The sequence below is a fragment of the Eretmochelys imbricata genome, chromosome 1 (assembly GCF_965152235.1).
Source record: "Eretmochelys imbricata isolate rEreImb1 chromosome 1, rEreImb1.hap1, whole genome shotgun sequence".
NCBI lineage: Eukaryota > Metazoa > Chordata > Testudines > Cheloniidae > Eretmochelys > Eretmochelys imbricata.
In genome coordinates, this window is record NC_135572.1 from 58657655 (window position 1) to 58673027 (window position 15373).

Consider the following 15373-nt stretch of genomic DNA (forward strand, 5'->3'; position numbering starts at 1 on the left):
TGTGATCAGTTCCTCTTTAATTGTTAGGACAAGGTCTAATAAAGAATTCCCTCATGTAAGCTCCAGCACTTTTTGTGTTAGGAAATTGTCATATATAATGTTCAGAAATTCTAAGGATACCCCATGATCATGCATTTCCCCCCGTACAAATTATAGATAGGTGCGTAAAGAGGTGATTGTCCTATTCCTTATTGTGACTTAGTGGTCTTTAGCAGACATCAACTAATCCCCATCTTGTGCTTTATGTGTTAGGACATCACTTTCTTCTGAGTTAACAGTGACTCAGAAATAGATAATACCATTTTTTATATAGATTGTCATTCCCCTTCCCCTTTTTCCCACTCAATCCTTCCAAAATAGATTATAAACATTGATTTTAACATTCCAATCATGTGACTCATCCCACCAAGTTTCAGTAGTACCAACTGAATTTATGCTCACAAATGAGCAATTCCAATTCCTCATTTGTTACCCAGGCTCCTAGCATTGGGGGATATGCAATTCAGTAATTTCTTCTCTTTGTGTCCTTTGGTTCTTTGATTAATCTTATTCTCATCATCTAAATTTTTGTGCTGAGAGCTCATATCTTCCCTCTTTTTACTCTCCCCTTTTGCTATTAGTTTAACCCCCACTTGGCTACTCTAGCCAGTCTGTACCTAAGTCTGGTCTCTCTTCTAGCAAGGAGAGGACCAAAAACCTATTCTGTTAGTGCTGAAATTCCTCAGTTCAATACCATGTGTTGGCCAAGATTCTGGTTGTCACACTAACACAGCACCCTCTATTTATTTACTACTTCAAATTTCTGAAATACTGCTATGTAGACATCAAAAACCAGCAGCTCCCTGTTATTGTGGGACTATTAAATGCCATATTTCAGAGCCTGAGGCAAAAGGACGCATATGAACTCCACTCAGAGCATGAGGATAATGCCATCCCTTGCTAGTCAGAGAAAGGAAATGAAACTGATCATCAACAAAAGTGAAACTGTCTCTCCCCACCTGCTGTTGACTGCACAAAACAAACAAATGGGGAGGGGGGGGTGACAAAAAAGAGAAAGTTGTTTTTTTCTGATCTCTTCCCGTTCTGGTTAATTTCTGTCATTTGTAATCGCAGTGAGTCAGTATCTTCTAGACTTTGCTGTGGTTTTGAACTAACTGAGTCTCCGGGCTGCAGATGTGAAAATTCCTGATTTGTTTTAAATAGATGTGTAAAATATCAGCCCCATCATCGCAGTAAGAGACTGGGGGAGTGCATTTGATACCTAGGTCCACGGCAGGATTTCCAAGCTGCTGTGTGCCAAGCGCTTTGACACCCCAACGTGGCATGGCATCGTGGCACCCAGCGAAGTGTGCGAGGGGTGTTATAGAGCACCGCAGGAGGTGCTAGGGGCGTGTTATGATGCCCAGTGAGTGGGGCGCTTTGTGATGCTCCTCGAGGGGTGGTGTGGAGCATGGCAAGGCGTGCGTTATGGTGCACAGCGAGGGCTGCAACATGGCACATGGCAGGGGTTGGAGGTGTGAGGGGCGTGTTGTGGCGCGGGCACCACCCTGACAAGCTCCCTGCACGCTGAGTCCCACCCAGGCTGGGTGGAGGGGCCGGTGGGAGGAGGCCTGCTTGGCCCAGAGTCCCCTAGGGCAGGTGAGGGTCGGTCAGCACGTCTCCGCCCCGCCTGAGGGCCGGCACGCCCAGCCTGCCCCATGCTAAGGGTCCCTCCCCTGCCAGCCCCACCGCTCACCGGGAGACAGGGGCGGAACGGCCCATTCGCTGCAGCCGTGGGGGGGATGGGAATCAGTCATTACCGAGGGTGCACAAAGCGGGGCGCAGGAGGGCACAGCCCAGACCCCGCCCCCTATCCCAATGGTACTTACCACCGGGGGTGGGGGAGGAGAGAATCATTCGCCGCCTGAGCTGCTGCTTCTGCCTCAACACAGGGCACGATCCTAGAAACTCCCGAAGGGGGGGTGGGGGAGGAGGAGGAGGAGGGGCCAGAAAATGGGCGTGCCCGGCTGGGAGAGCCTCGGACCGACCCGGCTCGCTCCCTGGGACTGAGCATGTGCCAGGCATCTGCGCAAGTGCGCATGCTCGCTAACCGCCGCCGAAGCCGCTGAACCTGACGGTGCCCTCGCTTCCTGCCTGACGCGATATGGGGCCGCGGAGGGGCGGGGTGAGGCGTGGCGAGGCTGCGCCCGCTTCCTACCTTCGCGGGCTGGGACGGTCCGAAGAGCCGGGTTCGAATCCCGGGTGGCGCCAGCTGCGATGGAGGCAGCCTGGCGGACGCCGCCGCCGCCCGGCTGTAGGCTGATGTGTGTCGCGCTGTTGCCGTGCCCCGGCCTGGGGGCTGAGGCGAGCTTGCTCCTGGCCGCTGCCGAGCGGGCGCTGCCTCTGGGGGTGCAGGGGACTCCTCGCCTTAGTGAGGACGCAGGAGGCGGATCTTGCCAATCTCTCGCCTTCACCTTGCCGGTGAAATCCCGCGCTGGGGGGTCCCGGCCCGGCTGATGCGGGAGTCACCTGAGCGCTCTGCTGGGGGCTTTGGGCCACTTTCAACAGCGCAAGCTGGTGGGAGCCGATGTAAAAGGCTCAGACTCAGACAATCATGAGGGGTTTTTTTTAGATATATATATATATATATATATAGGTTATTTTGGGTTGCCTTCTGGGCGCTGAGCTGGCGGGCTGCCCTTGTTCACGTTTTCAAGCTCTTCTCTGTAGCCATGAATGACTGAAACATACTTTTTTGTTTTTTTCTAACTGAAAGCAGAGAGTCTCATTCAATCTCTTGCTCTCAGGACCTGGGGCTTTAAGAAACACCATGACATGTAATAAAATTGTGAGCGAGGCATCCTAGGGTGGTCTGTTGGGGCCAGTGCATAACAGCCTGGCTACAGGAATAAGGAGCACGTGGCTTTTCAGTGGCAGAAGGGCTGGCTGGTGTTTGAGTCTTTGCATTGCAGGCATCCATGGACCCTTCCTGGGGAGGGGCTGGAGCTGCGGAGGTGCAAGAGCTGGAGCTGACGCTGCTTGATGCCCAAGAAAAGCCCGCCCACCCACCGCCAGCCAAAACTATGGTTTATATTCAGTTATAATCCCGATAAAAAATTAGCAGGAACTTCAAACCAAAATTAGACAAATTAAGGAGTCAGGCCATTAACGCAGTTCAGCCGTGCACACTGGAATGTATGAAGATGACATTGTGACGACTTGGGAACCGCTATACGATCTGTGAATTCTGTGTGAGATGAGGAACTCTCTGTGTGTGTGTCTGTACCAAGCAGCAAACTCATTTTGAATGTGCTGCCCCTTTGCTGCCTCTGTTGTCTGTTTGCCTCCATGGTAGACTAAGGCCTTGTCTACACAACACAGTTTTGTCAACTTTCATTGACAAAATAGTGGAGGTGTACACACTGAAATGCTCCTCCTACCGATGTAACTACTCTGCTATGCCGACATAATAAAACCTCCTCGATGAGCGGCATAGAGTTTTTTGCAACTCAGTTAAAGTGACGCAGTGTCAGTGTAGACACCTCACTTGGATGTGTCGCCTAAATTGGCCTTCTGGGGGTTTTCCACAATGCCCATCGTGACCACTTTGGTCAGCAGTTTGAACTCTGCTGCCCTGAAGGTACACAGGTACGTGCCCCTCCTCTGTTTAAAGGCCAAGCTGCCTGCTGCCCCCCCCCCCCAAGTGCTAGGCTGGCCCCTGTGCCAGGCTGAGTTGCTGCCCCCCCCACAGTAGCGCCAGGCTGAGCCGCCAGCCCCCCTGCCCCTGATGGCCTCCCCAGCTGAGGTCTCCCCCCCCCGCCAGTGCTGGGCCAAGCCGCCAGGCCAAGCTGCCAATCCCCTCAAGTGCCGGACTGGCCCCAGTGCCAGGCCGAGCCACCAGCCCCCCAGCTGAGCCACTGGCCTCCCCGAGTGCCAGCCCAGCCCCAGCACTGGGCTGAGCTGACGCCTCCCACCCCGAAAGCCCTCCAGCCAAGCCGCTTGCACCCCAAGAGCCAGGCCAAGCCACCGGCCCCCCCCCCGCCCCTGAAGGCCCTCCCCTGGCCGAGCTCCTGGTCCCCAGTGCCAGGCTGGCCCCCCCAAAACACTGGGCCCCCTTGCCCCTGAAGGCCCCCCATCCCAGCCAAACCGTCAACCCCAGTGCCCAGTCAAGCCTCTTCACTCCCCCGCCTGCCGCTGGCTCTCCACGTCCCTCCTCATTCCCCCATACCTGAGGAGGAGGGACGCAGTGAGCGGCAGGGACCTCCGGAGGTGGGAGTGGAGTGGAGGAGACATGGCAGGCACAGGCAGCAGCAGCAGGTGTTGGGGGTTTGGGGAAGGGGCAGGACCACTGCAGCCCAGGTGTCCGGCAGCGGGTCGGCAGCAGCGCCAGGGAAGGCTAAGGCTTCCCTGGCCTATTATACCCGCCACCCATGGGCGTTGGACTGGAACTGTTGTTTTTACTCTTGTTAAAGTCTGATCCCATTTCGTGCCAAGTGGTGTCTGGGGTTCAGCTGGAGCTGATAGAGGTGGCGATATCATCTGGGTCCCTCTCTGGCCTAGTCTAGTCAGGACATCTCTCAGGAGTAGAATGACAAAGGCCCGGGGTCCCAGGAGATGGTGAGGCTTCCTTCAGTAGCCTCCGTCGTCTTATTTTCCCTCCCACCCCAAGTCTCTTTCCTTAAGGACCCAAAAAGGGAGTGGTGGGTGATATAGTCCATCCCCTCATTAATTTGTCTACAATTAGGCCTAGTTTCCAACACACCAGTTCATTAATTTCTAGACCCACATTTTGTTTACCAAGGATGATCTCAGCACAGTCCTTGGGTTATAGCAATAGGCTTCTTTGTTTGGACTAATTCCATTTTTCAGTCTAGTTTTCTTGCCCCTGTTCCCATTAACATTTTTATTATAGGTTACTGTGACATCTTATGATCTTATATTCACTTATTACCATTGAACTAACAGAGTAAATTTGTAGACCCAATTAGCAGAACAGGTCAAACAAACAAATTCCTGTCATTCTTCTCCTGTCATCCCATCATTCATCTGGCTTTTGCAAACCAGTGCCATTTTCAAACTGCTGTCAGGCAGTGTGGAGGCAATATTGCTGAGCACCACTATCCTGATGGTTATAAATACACATAGCAGTTGTGCAGCAAGATGGCTTTGGATGACTTGGGAAATAGCTATGGCAGTGCCACAGTGATATGGGATGAGGAAGACAAAATCTAGTAGTTACTTTTTGCATGAACTTTTCCTGGAGGGCTTTACTCAGTGGACTTTTCCTTCTGGCCTTGGTCAGCTAGCACTGATTGTTGGAATAGGATAGTGACGTACAACTGGGATGACAAGCAGTGGCAGCAGAAGTTCAGGCTGACAAAGGCCACTTTCCTTGAAATCTATGCGGCACTCATGCTGGAGCTGCAGGGGTGGTACACCAATATGAAAGCTCCCCATCAGTATGAAGAAGCGCATGATCATTGCTGCCTGGAAGCTCGCCATTCCTGATTACTACTGGTCAGTTGCTAACCAGTTTGGTGTTGGCAGGTCAGCTATCGAGGATGTTGTCATGGAGGTGTGTTCTGCTATCCCCAGTCATAAAGCTTGGCAATGCACAGAAGGATATTGATGGATTTGCATGGCTGGGGTTCCTGAATTGTATTGAGGCCAATGATGAGATCCAAGTGCCTATTCTTTGCCCCTACGACAGACCTTGGAGTTCATCAACAAAAAGATGTATTTTTCCATGGTGCTACAAGGTCTGGTTGCTAAAAGTTTCAGCAATATTAATGTGGAGTGGTCTGGAAAGGTCCATGTTTCTGGGATCTTTAGAAACTCAGGCTTATTTTCTGCACTGAGAAGTGGAAATTTTGTTCCCATAAGACCGCTATGAACCTAATGGTCTTGTGATTCCTACTGTCATATCTTCAGTGGACATGGAGAAAATTGGTTGCTGTTCTCTTTATAGTAGCCCTTAACATATTTGAAGACTATCTGGTCAGCCCTCAGTCTTTTCTCAAAACTAAACATGCCCAGTTTTTTAAACTTTCCTCACTGGTCAGATTTTCTAAACCTTTCATAATTTTTTGTTGCTCACCTCTGGATTCTCTCCAATTTGTCCACACCTTTCTTAAAAGTGTGGTGGCAAAACTGGACACAGTACTCCAGTTGAGATTCACCAGTGCTGAATAGAGTAGAATAATTATGTCCCATGTCTTTCATATAACACTCCTGTTATGGTACCACCCAGAAAGATCTTAGCCTTTTTTGCAACTGCATCACATAGTTGGTTCATATATATTCAAGTTGTGATCCACTATAACCCCCAGGTCCCTCAGCACCTAGCCAGTTATTCCCATCTTGTATTTGTGCATTTGATTTTTCTTTCTTAAGTGTAGCACTTTGCACTTGTCTCTATTGAATTTCACCATGTTGATTTCAGACCAATTCTCCAATTGATCAAGGTTCTTTCGAATTCTAACCCTGTCCTCCAACATGCTTGCAACCCCTCCCAGTTGGTTTCACCTGCAAATGTTATAAGTATACATGCTTATCCAAGTCATTAATTAAAATATTGAATAGTACTGGACCCAGGACTGATCCCTATGTGACCCCTCTAGGTACATCCTCACAATTTGATAGTGAACTATTTATATATACTCCTTGGGTATGATTTTTCAACCAGTTTTGTACCCACTTTATATTAATTTATGTAAGGCTTTACATCAGTACCAGGCAAATTAGTTGAAACAATAGTAAAGAATAAAATTGTCAGACACATAGAAGAACATAAATTGTTGGGTGAAAGTAAACATGGTTTCTGTAAAGGGAAATCATGTTTTACTAATCTATTAGAGTTCTTTGAAGGGGTCAACAAACACGTGGATAGGGGGATCCGGTGGACATAGTGTACTTAGATTTCCAGAAAACCTTTGACAAGGTCCCTCACCAAAGGCTTTTACGTAAATTAAGTGTTCATGGGATAAGAGGGAAGATCCTTTCATGGATTGAGGACTGGTTAAAAGACAGAGAACAAAGGGTAGGAATAAATGGTAAATTTTCAGAATGGAGAGGGGTAACTAGTGGTGTTCCCCAAGGGTCAGTCCTAGTACCAGTCCTATTCAACTTATTCATAAATGATCTGGAGAAAGGGGTAAACAGTGAGGTGGCAAAGATTGCAGATGATACTAAACTGCTCAAGATAGTTAAGACCAAAGCAGACTGTGAAGAACTTCAAAAAGATCTCACAAAACTAAGTGATTGGGCAACAAAATGGCAAATGAAATTTAATGTGGATAAATGTAAAGTAATGCACATTGGAAAAAAATAATCCCAGCTATACATACAATATGATGTGGGCTAATTTAGCTACAACTAATCAGGAGAAAGATCTTGGAGTCATCATGGATAGTTCTCTGAAGACGTCCACGCCGTGTGCAGCGGCAGTCAAAAAAGCAAAGGGGATGTTAGGAATCATTAAAAAAGGGATAGAGAATAAGATGGATGATATCTTATTGCCCTTATATATATCCCTGGTACACCCTATCTTGAATACTGTGTACAGATGTGGTCCCCTCATCTCAAAAAAAAAAAAAAAATACACAGGCATTAGAAAAGGTTCAGAAAAGGGCAACTAAAATGATTAGGGGTTTGGAGAGATTAAAGAGGTTAGGACTTTTCATCTTGGAAAAGAGGAGACTAAGGGGGGATATGATAGAGGTATATAAAATCATGAGTAGTGAGGAGAAAATGAATAAGGAAAAGTTATTTACTTGTTCCCATAATATAAGAACTAGGGACCACCAAATGAAATTAATGGGTAGCTGGTTTAAAACAAATAAAAGGAAGTTCTTCTTCACACAACACACAGTCAACCTGTGGAACTCCTTGCCTGAGGAGGTTGTGAAGGCTAGAACTATAACAGGGTTTAAAAGAGAACTGGATAAATTCATGGAGGTTAAGTCCATTAATGGCTATTAGCCAGGATGGGTAAGGAATGGCGTCCCTAGCCTCTGTTTGTCAGAGGATGGAGATGGATGACAGGAGAGAGATCACTTGATCATTACCTGTTAAATTCACTTCCTCTCAGGCACCTGGCATTGGCCACTGCCCACAGACAGGATACTGGGCTGGATGGACCTTTGATCTGACCCAGTATGGCCATTCTTATGTTCTTATGTATGTTCTTAATTTCATTTAGACCATATTTCACCAGTTTGTTTACAAGAATGTCATGTGGGAGTAGGTCAAAAGCTTTACTAAAATCTAGATACATCATATCTGTTTTCCCTCTATCCACTAGGCCAGTAACTCTGTCAAAAGAAGGAAATTAGATTAGTTTCGCATGATTTGTTCTTGAAAAATCCATGTTGGCTATTATTTATCAGCCAATTATCCTCTAGGTACATACAAATTGATTATTTAATAATTTGTTCCAGGTATGGAAAGTAGGTTGTGACTGGTCTATAATTCCCTGGGTCCTCTTTGTTCCCCTGTTTAAATATAGGTACCATGTTTGCCCTTCTCCAGTACTCTGGGAAGTCACCTGTCCTCCTTGAGTGCTTTCCTCAGTTATGCTTTGTGCAATGCTTTTATGCAATTTTTCAGCCAAGTTACGAATAAATAATAAACTGAGTTGTAAATAATAAAAAAACCTTCATTGAACATACTGTACTTAAAACCAGTGGAACTGTGGCAAACATGCCTGAGTGCAACCATGTTTTTGCTGATAGGGTCACAAACGTGTAGGTGGGGGGTTGTGGCTGTTCTTAATGTCATGTAGTATGATGAAGGAAGGGCTTGTGTGTAGTAGTTGAGGAAGTGGAGGGGTGCTCCCAGTATGCAATGCTCTCAAAGGGCTGCAGGATGTGGCTAAGTAGGTTGGAATGTTGGCCACAGTGTTCTCCAGCGGAGTTGTCTGTATCATTTCCAGTAGCTATGCCTGCATGTCCTTTCCTTTGTGGATGTGCTTTAGCCTGTTCCTGGTCTGCTTCTCTCTCCTATGTATCATGGTGAAGGAGATCTTCCTTTTCACTCTTCAGTCTTTTCCCTCTGCTGGCATGCAGTTTTTGAGCACAAAACTTGTCCTCCTTTGTCCCCTTTCTGCGCCCCCAGAGATTTTCCAGACATTCAGACAATGATAACGTTCCTGTTTGTGTAGTGTATTGAATGCTAGGAGAGCAGAGAAAGAGCACAAGTCGTTCTAGTTTATCTGTGCCAACAATGATAAAATGTTGCTTTTTCCTTTATTTCATAATGCCGTTCCCTTGGCCTTTTCCCAGTCTGGGTGAGCTTGGAGATGGTAAGACTTTTCCAATTTAGTTCTCCTTTGTTTGGAATCCCTGTACAGGTGCTGGATTGATGGTGGGCAAGAAGCAGCAGGAGGGGCCACACCAGTAATTGCATGTGCATCTCTGCAGGCTGTCCTTACAGTGGAGGATGTTATCCTGAGGTATATCTGTAAAAGGCAGAGAAGGATCTTGTTCACAATGGTAAGGGGCAAACCAGGAAGTTATGCTGTGCTGTTATTTACCGGCATGGTTCCCCCACCCAGACCAGATGGTGCAGGAGTGGAAGGGCAGCCCCAAGAAAGCTGCATTGTCTGGCAGTGTGCCTTTCAATATAGAGCACTATTTCTACCTTAAGTTCTCTGTAATAACACTAGCAGATCAGCACAACGTGCATGGCAAAATAAACAAACTTTTGGAATAACTGTTCTGAACCCAAATGGTTAACTATTGCTGAGGCTGTGATTAAAAATACCTGTGAATGCCTTATAATCTCTGCACTTTGAACTGTCTCTAGCCTAATTTGGGCAATTTACCTCCTAAAATGTAAAGGTAGGTAAAAGCACAGGGCATTGATAAACTGTCTGCTAAAGTGCTCCTTCTCTGTTGCTTCAGTAAACATACCTACTATGCAGTAGGGGAAGGGCATTAAGCAGCATAGGAAGGGAGAGGTGTGGGAGGCACATTTGGCCAATGATTGTAGGATTCAGTATTTCACAGAAATTAATGGATTAGAACTTGAATACTCCAGCCCAGGCACTGTTTGAGCACACTGGGGGGATGGGAACGGGATACAATAAAAGCTGAGTAGGCGGAGGGGGACTCCTAACTTTCATCTGTGTAACATTCCCCACAGCTGAAGAGCTCTGTATAGCTCAAAAGTTTCTCTCTCTCACCAACGGAAGCTGGGTCACTAAAAGAGAATACCTGTCACACACCTTATCAGCATAACATGGCGGTGACCAGATCAAAGCTGTTGTTTAAATCCCCCTATATGGTTGTATTATAGAATAGCACATATTACTTACTGGAAGAGGTTCTCTTCCAAGCACTGTCAGGCTGGGTCTCGGCTTGGGATATGGGAGCCATCTCTGGCCCTGGCCCTGGCCTTGGCCTGGGATTTTGCGTGCTGAAGAAATCCGGGCTGTCCAGGGCAATTTATTTTTGCTTGGGGTCCCATTCAGGGACTATGGTTGGCTGGTGAGTCTTTGTGCTGTCCAACATATGCCAGGGTTTGGTGTGTGGGGGTCTCCTTGACAAAAATGCAATCCAGTGCCTCATAGAAGGCACAGCTAGTGCGACTGTTGCTAGAGGCCTTGTTGATGTGTCTGGCATGTTTATAATCCTACCAGAGCTCTTTTGCTTTGTTGTGGCAATGGGGTGTGTCCAAGGAGTGCCATCTCTCCCTTTGCTAGCTGCTCAGATGTCTTGGCATTCCGATGACTGCTGGAAGATGGGACTGGACATGTTCCCATCCCCAGAGGCCAGCAAAGTCCAGTACTTCCCTATAGGTCCTGGTGGAAGCACAGGGCCTGACTACTATAGTATCTGTCTCTGAGTGTGTGAACTGATTATGAGCTGGAATCACAAAGAGCCACACCAGGCTGTGTGCCAGTATTTAAACAGGGAGGTGAGAGCTGGTCAAGATGACCCTGGAACAGTCTCTGCCACAAAGGTAAACAGACAGGCCAACCCAGGTGTGCAGTGTGGGATGGCAGTGGGATGATTGCTAGAAGCAGAATAGTTAATTTGAAATGAGGCTGCATCATTCCAATATATATTTAATCTGTTTCTAAAATAGATTAATTTAGAGATACTAGATACTTTGAAAAAAGCACTTGTGTGTGTAGACATAGAGCAGCTTATCCTGAAAATACTTTCCTGCGTAGACTAGCCTAATTATTTTGGAATAAAATCACTTTTATTCTGGAATAGAGGGTCCTCATGGGGAGCTGTTGTGGATTCGTTATTCTGGAATAACTGCTGATCAGTTTCTCCATGTAGGTAAGCCCTTAGATTGTGTTTGAAATTGAGAGCAAGGTGTGGGCAATCTTGTTTCCAGATCCTTATATAAGCTCCTAAAAGGTCAGAACTTGATGTAATAAACTTATCTTTCCAGAAATCTAGTTGTAATTCGAGTATCAATGGGGATTTGATGCCTCAGGGCATTGCTAATGAGTTATAGCAGGGGTTCCGAAACTCCCCCCTCTCCCCCCCCAAGACCACTTGGCATTTAAGTGTCCCAGATATTTTTCATTTCCAGTACTACTGGAATGCCCCCATCAGCAATGAGAACAGCCCAGTCAGCATGACCTTTCATGCACAGTGCAAGAGGTCACACTGTATGGAGGATGCAATTTTGAGAACTGGCTTCAATTCTGCCCAGTTTCAGGAGGGATTAAAAAGTTATTTCCATCTAATGAATGTTTGGTAGCTTCTGTATGAGTTTGGTTAGTCCCAGTTCTAGATCCCAAGTCAAACTGACCACTAGACTATCTATGCTTTGCACTAGACTGTAAAACCTTTCAGAGCAGGGACCATCTCTTACTATGCATTTGCACAGCGCCTAGCACAATGGGGCCCAGATCTGGGTTGGGCTCCCAGTTGTGAGAGCTCCTTTAGCTGGGGCCAAAATAACCTTACTCACTATAAACCTGGAATATTGGCAACAATTCTCACCTGCACGTTGGTGGTTGGCATGGGAAACTCAAAAATCAAAGAACATTTTAAAAGAAAATCATATTATTTTGGGGCCAATCCTCTGATTTTTTAACTTTTGGAGTTGACAATCCAGTTAGCTCTCCAGCCAGAGAAAGAGATTCCTTCCCAAAACCCTCTACAGAGCCAGGCTCACTCTGCCTACCCACACCTGAAACCCCTCTAGAAAGGCCTATTCCGTGGCATGGCTACACTACCATTGCCATGAGAGCTCCATATAGTAAATACCCCCACACCCCAATCCTCATTTCTGAGGGAATATTTGGCAGAAATTCTACAAGGTGAACCACTGAAGTAGCTTTGGCTTAGTCAATATCCATCAGGTTTTATCACAGGAGGGCAGAATTTGGCCCTAAGTCGATTTTGTAAAAATTAACTTGTGAACAAGTAATTAATAAACACTTCCTTTTTGCCCCAGCAAAAATAAATAGAAAGCCAGCATTTCTCCTACAAGAATGTTATCATTTGTATTTCCAAGGCCTTATCCTGGAGTTTCACTTGCACACACATTGGTGAACTTTTCAGTCATGGCAAAGAGACTAATCAGTGATTTGTGTTCTCCTATCTATGTACACAAGACACATAGCTGAAAGTTGTTTGGCATGCTGGAGTTAAGTAGACCATAGTTTAGTCTAACATATGCAGCCTTATGTAAATAGAAAAGGAGGACTTATGGCACCTTAGAGACTAACAAATTTATTTGAGCATAAGCTTTCGTGAGCTACAGCTCACTTCATCACTGCATCCGATGAAGTGAGCTGTAGCTCACAAAAGCTTATGCGCAAATAAATTTGTTAGTCTCTAAGGTGCCACAAGTCCTCCTTTTCTTTTTGTGGATACAGACTAACACGGCTGCTACTCTGAAATCTTATGTAAATGAAGCCCCCTCAATGGATTGAGGGAGAGGACAACAAGCTCATCCTCCTTCCTGTATAGCTTGGTGAATATCACAAAAGCACTCACTAAAAAACACATGACACATACTGTCCAAATATACCCATTCCCAACCATTTTAATTTAAATGACTTCTCTCCACATTCATTAATCTAATAGGAGTCTCATAGTCTACCCTTGTGCCAGCCTTCTGCATTCTTCACACCATAGGCAGGAAATCAAACAGCACTTTTTTTTTTTTTTATCAGAGGGTAGCTGTGTTAGTCTGTATCCACAAAAACGAGGAGTCCGGTGGCACCTTAAACACTAACAGACTTATTTGGGCATAAGCTTTCGTGGGTAAAAAACCCCACATCTTCAGATGTATCTGAAGACGTGGGTTTTTTACTCCTTATAGCTTTTTTTTGTATAGTGGACTGGCTAGCAGAAACAGGAGAATCTTTATTCTCCACTTGTAACTGCCTCGTGATGTTCTAGCTGCTTTATTAGTCGCAGCTGTCTTTACCTAAATACAGTCCACTTCGGGTTAGTATTAGCAACATCATGCGACTGGTGTAAAGTTGTCCCTTTCAACTTGAAAGAAGCTTTTTTACAAGTCTATAGGCAAATATCCCTCTTAGGAAGGTTATCTTTGAAGATGCCTTTTTCATTACAGGATTTTCTGTTAGACTTTTCCTCATAGGATAGCTGTAATTAGGGGATTTATTTTTTTCTCATCTTCAGAAACTATGCAGGTCTTGATACCCCACTGAGTTTTACTTTACATACTATAGTAAAGTGTCTCACTGCTGTAACTATAACTTTTGAAAAATATTCTATTTCAAATTTAGGGACAATGGTTTCCAACAGAACCTCTCTCCCCTTCTTGAGCAGCACAGCCAATGCCCCAGTTGGTCACTGTAGGGTTATGGAATGGCACCTAGCCACACACAATAAGTTAACTTGCAATGGAGTTTCTGTTTACTGCTGCATTTTCAATTTGCTGTAAAATCCAGATGGCATAGGCAGGCTACCTTGAAAAAGTATGTGCAGTATCAGGAGCTGGGGAACAGTGTGTGATGCAAATTTGGGGTCATTCAGTCAAGGGACTACCGAGATAGAGCAGGTCCCACAAATGACCCGTTTTTAAATCACCAGATTCTTATGACATTTTTTGTGCACACTTTAAGAGCAAACTGTGGCAAGAATTCACACAACACTGAAAACCCTGAACTTCCCCTGGACCAGGAACAGCTTCCTGCAAAAAGAACAGGAGTACTTGTGGCACCTTAGAGACTAACAAATTTATTTCAGCATAAGCTTTCGTGAACTACAGCCCACTTCATCGGATGCATAGAATGGAACATATAGTAAGAAGATATATATATACACATACATACAGATAAATTGGAAGTTGCCACACAAACTGTGAGAGGCTAATTAATTAAGATGCGCTATTATCAGCAGGAGAAAAAAACTTCTGTAGTCATAATCAAGATGGCCCATTTAGACAGTTGACAAAGAAAGTGTGAGGATACAGAAAATAACGGAATGGCACTAGTGGTCACCTTCAGCCCCCAACTAAAACCTCTCCAGTGCATCATCAAAGATTTACAACCTATCCTGAAAAATGATCCCTCACTCTCACAGATCTTGGGAGACAGACCAGTCCTCGCTTACAGACAGCCCTACAACCTGAAGCAAATACTCTCCAGCAACCACACAACAAAAAACTCTAACCCAGGAACCTATCCTTGCACAAAGCCCGATGCCAACTCTGTCCACACATTTATTCAAGTGACACCATCATAGGACCTATCACATTAGCTACGCCATCAGGGACTTGTTCACCTGCACATCTACCAATGTGATATATGCCATCATGTGCCAGCAATGCCCCTCTGCCATGTACATTGGCCAAACCAGACAGTCTCAAGGCAAAAGAATAAATGGACACAAATCTGACAACAGGAATCATAACATTCAAAAACCGGTAGGAGAACGCTTCAACCTCTCTGGCCACTCAGTAACAGACTTAAAGGTGGCAATTTTGCAACACAAAGCTTCAAAACCAGACTCCAACGAGAAACTGCTGAGCTTGAATTAATATGCAAACCAGACACCATTAACTTGGGTTTGAATAGAGACTGGGAGTGGCTGGGTCATTACACATATTGAATCTATTTCCCCATGTTAAGTATCCTCACACCTTTTTGTCAACTGTCTAAATGGGCCATCTTGATTATCACTACAAAATCTTTTTTCTCCTGCTGATAATAGCTCATCTTAACTAATTAGCCTGTCGCAGTTTGTATGGCAACTTCCAACTTATCTGTATGTGTATATCTATCTTCTAAATATATGTTCCATTCTATGCATCCAATGAAGTGGGCTGTAGCCCACGAAAGCTTATGCTCTAATAAATGTGTTAGTCTCTAAGATGCCACAAGTACTCCTGTTCTTTTTGCGGATACAGACTAACACGGCTGCTACTCTAAAGCTTCCTGCAAGTCATT

At 45.6% G+C, this 15373-nt stretch overlaps 1 protein-coding gene across 1 annotated transcript in view; it reads right to left on the reverse strand.

Moving 5' to 3' along the window:
• SETDB2 (SET domain bifurcated histone lysine methyltransferase 2) overlaps positions 1-15373 on the reverse strand; it is a 104906-nt gene that overhangs the window by 39523 nt on the left and 50010 nt on the right. The window contains 1 exon segment of the mRNA XM_077827597.1: positions 2198-2553. Within this exon segment, the coding sequence (XP_077683723.1) occupies positions 2198-2553 (356 nt within the window).